The sequence below is a fragment of the Rhagoletis pomonella genome, unplaced genomic scaffold (assembly GCF_013731165.1).
Source record: "Rhagoletis pomonella isolate Grant_MI unplaced genomic scaffold, Rhpom_1.0 Rhpom_scaffold_00002, whole genome shotgun sequence".
Classification (NCBI taxonomy): Eukaryota; Metazoa; Arthropoda; class Insecta; order Diptera; family Tephritidae; genus Rhagoletis; species Rhagoletis pomonella.
Genome location: NW_023458556.1, coordinates 28,144,906 through 28,149,931, shown reverse-complemented (window position 1 = coordinate 28,149,931; position 5,026 = coordinate 28,144,906). Strand labels below are relative to the sequence as shown.

The 5,026-nt window shown below is 34.4% G+C and overlaps 1 protein-coding gene across 1 annotated transcript; it reads right to left on the bottom strand.

Annotated features, from left to right (window-relative positions):
* Positions 1-4,404: 4,404 nt before the first annotated feature.
* LOC118733381 (proton channel OtopLc-like) lies at positions 4,405-5,026 on the bottom strand (the record flags this gene model as incomplete). The annotated part of the gene is given in 1 exon segment (XM_036462746.1): positions 4,405-5,026. A coding segment is annotated over 1 exon segment (498 nt). The 3' UTR covers positions 4,405-4,507.

The window sequence follows — 5,026 nt, the reverse complement described above, 5'->3', positions numbered from 1 at the left end:
GCACAACATTTTCCAGGTTGGAGAAAGAGGAAAACGAGGTTGGTCGAGCGATGAATGAGGACAAGACAAAGTACTCACCTTCTGGCAACAAACAAAGGGCATTCATACAGATGTCGCTATTGGCAGCTATAATTTAGAAGTCGGGAAGGACTTTGTTTACTTAGCATTCAGCATTAACCGTACCAATAAAGTCAGCCTGGACATCAAGCGAAGAATAACTTTTGATACCTTCGGCTCGGAAGGCAATTGAAAGGCAGAGTCATTTCTCGGCGAACAAAAATCACGCTCTACCAATATTTCGAGAGAATTATTCTACGATGGAATGACGAACTGTACTAGATTTTTATTGATATAGTCAAAGTTGAGCGATTTGAAAGCACAAAGATTGCAGTGGGCTGGATGATGACGCTCTGGTGAAAAAATCATTCGGCTGGACAACGGAAGCGCGCACGAATGCAGCGGAAGAATCTAGAGCAGAAGGGTATACCTGCAGCTGTAATGGATAATTGGCGCAATTTGCAAAGGAGAAAGGCAATTTGTGAAGTTTTTTTTATCTCTGCCCAAGTCGACATAAAATCGTTTGAAGAGAAGTTTTAAGATACAAAAACCTCTGAGATTACCTAACTTTCATAACTTTCTTAGTCAATTAAATTACTTTTTGGCTTTGTCTTGTAGCTCCGTGAGTACTCATTTTAGCGATAAATGTATCCACAATGGTCACATGCGAGATACTAGCACTAATCGTAGTTTTGTCTTTCACTTCATGAACTTTGCATTTATTTGAAATTATTTAATATTTTTCTTCGTAACTCAGCTGATACACTTTCGCTTTTATACATGCAAGTAGTTTGTTATTTTAACCGTTGCAGCACAATCTTAATAAATTTTATGACTGCATGTTCTTCATTTATGTACGTATGTAACATAACTTAGTATTCGCCTTATATCAGCCATTACTTAACTTTATTTTTCCTTTGATTTGATTTGACTTTTAGTTTAGGGTTTTAGTTTTCCAGTGAACACGCAATCAGTCTATACAAGTACATAGTATCGCTAAATATTGTACATACATACATCTACATACATGCTGATTAGGGTTGTACTTAAATTATTAACATCAAAATTTTGTATGGGGGAAAATTTGCACGAATATTTCAAAATTTAAAACCAATTTTTAGTGGTCGATGCCAGGGTTGTAGAGATTTAAATTTTTTGAAAAATCGCAAACATTGAAAAAAATTTTTGCATTTGAAATCTGATAAATTTATAATATTTTCGCTGATTTATGGCTAGCCAAAGTAAAACATTTTGTTGAATTTTCGCGGTTTAAAGAAAAAAATCAACCTTCGTGGACGTCTTTATTTTGTACGTAGAAAGTATAAATCAAGGGATACTCCATCATGTCCATATTTTTAAGGACCACCCTAATGCTCATGGCATTTCTCTTGATTTTCTAGACTTTTAGGTTATTTTCGTATGCATTTAAAATCGGCTTTAAAGTTTCTATATCCGCTGTTAATCGCATATTTTCTGGTTTACTTCAAACTACGCTGTGTTATATGCATATCGATCTACATTTTCCATATATGAATGTATGTACTACATATGTATAACTGTTTTATTCAATATTGTTCACAATCATTACATTCTCTTTATTTATTAAATCACTTCAATTTTCAAACATGTTTGTCAGTTATTTTTCTCTTCTTGGTTTGGTAATTTAACTATTCATTTATGTACTTTGAGGAGAATTCATCAATGTTTATATGTATGTATGTATATATGTACGTATGTATATTCTATTTCAGGTGTAGGAAAATTCAAAAGAAAATAATATTTTATTCTTTATTGGTTAGTAAAATAAATGAATGCACATCGAAAAATATTTATTTGCTTATTTGCATGTATGAATGTAAGATTTGTATGACTTTCAGTTGAGTGTAGATGTATGCGTGGGTTATTTGTTTGTTGTTCATCGTTCGAAAAACTACTTATGTAGTTTTCTTTGACATTTGCTTAATTTTTGCTTTTTAATTTATCGTTTTTGGAAGTTTTTTTTTGCATGCCAATGAATTTTTCGTCCGAAATGGTGGTTTATGGTGGGTCCGTATATCATTTGACTAAAGTTTATTGTTACTCATTATACAGTTTTTTGAGTATTATGAATTTTAGTGGATTTTAAGAAATTTATAACACTTTTTCAATACCTTCTTCTTATTGTATGGATACATTTTTGATTATATTCCCTAGTATTTGAAGTGGCTTTAGAATTACTACAAACGATTTTGTATATCAATTCTACTTCTTAAATGTCGTTTTCTGCAACAATTTCGTTTAACTTTTCTATGATTTTCGATAATTCTAGTCGCGTATCTTATAAAATGTTTCTAGAAAATACCTAGTACGAATATCGAAAAATGGGAGTTTTCAAAGGTTTTTTTACTTGCCTCCCGTCATATTTTATTTGAGTTGTTTTTTTTTTTTTGCACATACATTCCCCTCCCTTTAGTGAGGTGGTGGGCATCAATTAGTATGACTAGACAGCTTGAAGCAGTTTTGGCCACCACCACTATTTTTTGCACTAAATTTTGGAAAAAGATATTTTTACAAAAATTTACCAAACATTCGAAAAAACTGACTTCCAGAAAAAGGAATAATTTTTATAGAGAAATAAAAAATTATTTCTATTCTAAAATGTCTAAAAATGATTTTTTTTAAACCCCCCTTTTCAAAAAATTTATTTTTTTCATAAAAAAAATTATTTCTAAACAAATGTATCTATGAAAAAAATAAATTTTTGGAAAAGGGGGTTTTTAAAAAAACTTTATTTCTAAACAATGTATATATGAAAAAAATAATTTTTTTTGTAGAGGGTTTTTTTTTAAATTATTGCCATTCTTTGATTGGAAAAGATTTTAACAAAACAAATACCAGTTTGGGTGACTGTGGCAGAACTTTACTTTCCCAAGCGCAAAATGGATGACCCTTTAGGGCTGGTTTTCACTACGACACCTTTTGCTATAAAAATCCAAAGAGTTTCTCCACTCATAAGGTAATCGTGTAAAGCACATTTTTATTTAGCAACCTTTCCCACGAATTTTTAACGAGAAATAAAATTCTTTCCAAAACTAGAAAAATTTACCAAAAATGAGAGAAAAAACTTACGTTTACAAAAAAAATAGTTTTTGGAAAAAAAGAAATTTCAAAAATTAAAATGATTTAAAAAAAATAGAAAATTTTAGAAAAAAATAATCAATATAATTTTTAGCGAAAAAGAAAAAATAATGAAATTAACTTTCCTAAAAAATTTGTATTAAGAAAAATAAGATTTGAGAAAAAAACTTATTGTTAAAAAAAAAAAAATTTGAAAAAATATTTCCTTAAAAGAATATGTTTACCTAAAGAGCAAAAATGTAGCATATATAAGAAAAAAAAATTTTTGGGCATTATCTACAAATTTTATAGGAAAACAAATTTGGAAATTGAATTGGGAAGAAATGTTTTCCCTTATAATATTCTATGAAATTTTTTTTACGGCGTTCAAAATTAGTGGAAGTTCTCAATTCGTCGTATGTATTTTTAATTATAGGCTTACGGTCCAGAAGGGGTTAGTTTTCTTTTTGCCACTATAAATTTCAATACTATGTACTACATAGTAATATGATTGGGTTTTTTCATGCTTATATTTTTTAATATAATATATTTCAAGTAATAAACTCACAGGATATGTTTGCTGCTTCGAAAAATAGAAATTGCACAGTTTCCTCTCCCCACATAACTCTGTCGGTCTCAATCCTGTCTTTCTGTTTTCGAGTTGATCATACCATCGATCCCATAACACTTTCGCATAAACTCACCTATCCTTGGCTATCTTACATATTACCCCCAGCGGTTTGCCTGTCTGCGCTAAATGCTTTAGATACAAACTGTCACCTTAAACGAAGGTGAGTTCACGATCACTACCCGCATCAATGAACTCAAAATCTGCGTAAACTCATTCGCCATTTATCACGAATACCGGACAAAAAGCGGAAGGTTTACCACCACCGCCACCACCATCTCCATTACCATCATTACCATTATCACCAACACCCACTAACTTGACATGTCGTTGCCTGGGTTTTTGCTCCGGCTGCCGCTGCTGCTGCTGCTTCTTTCTCTGTTCGCTGCCATTCGGTTTCGTTTGTTTTGGTCGTTGTTTCACTTCCAATCCATCACCCTCTGTCGTTTCCAATTCCTCTTCTTCGGTCGCTGCCGTGCCGGTGCCACTTTCCAGCACCGCTGCGGTCGTATCGGTACCAGCACCACCAACGTCACCATTGCCGCCATCCTCACCCTCGTCATCTTCTTCGTAGCCGTTGCTCTCGCCACTCTCCGCCTCTTCGACGGTCTCGAGTTCGCCACCAGCCAGTGTTGTCGAGCAGTAGCAGTACGACAGATTGGTTTTGAGATCTTCACAGAACTGTTGCTGTTGCGCAATGCTTGCAATGCGCTCGCGCGCAAACTCTCACATATAGGTCGGTTTGAGCTTGTACGCGCGCTTCCAGATTTCACAGAGGCAAACGGTTGAGTGAAAACGATAGAATATTGCTAGCGGCATTGAGACGTGCGTTATTATCGTCCACGCCCACAGACCGTAGAAATTCAGCTGTATCGGATGCGATTCGGCGCGTGATTTCTCGAGCGTACTGATAGCCCACATCGCTAGATTCACCACCAACATGAAAGTAACAATTTCTCGTCCGGGTTTCTTCCGTATATGCTCTGGTTTGATGGCTTGTCGCCGACTAGCATCCAATATGAATAACGTTTGGCAAGCTGTTTGCACAATGGAGGCGAGTGCATTCAGCGGCACTAACATATCATCGCTACGCAATGTAAAATGACCCGCAATCACTGTGAAGATGTTATATAAGAAGGAGCCAGTCTGCGCGCCAACTAACAATATATCATCCAATGAGAAGCTGCGATACCAATCGTATTGCAAATGTCGTATTTGTATCATGCCAATGAGTGTTGCTATTGT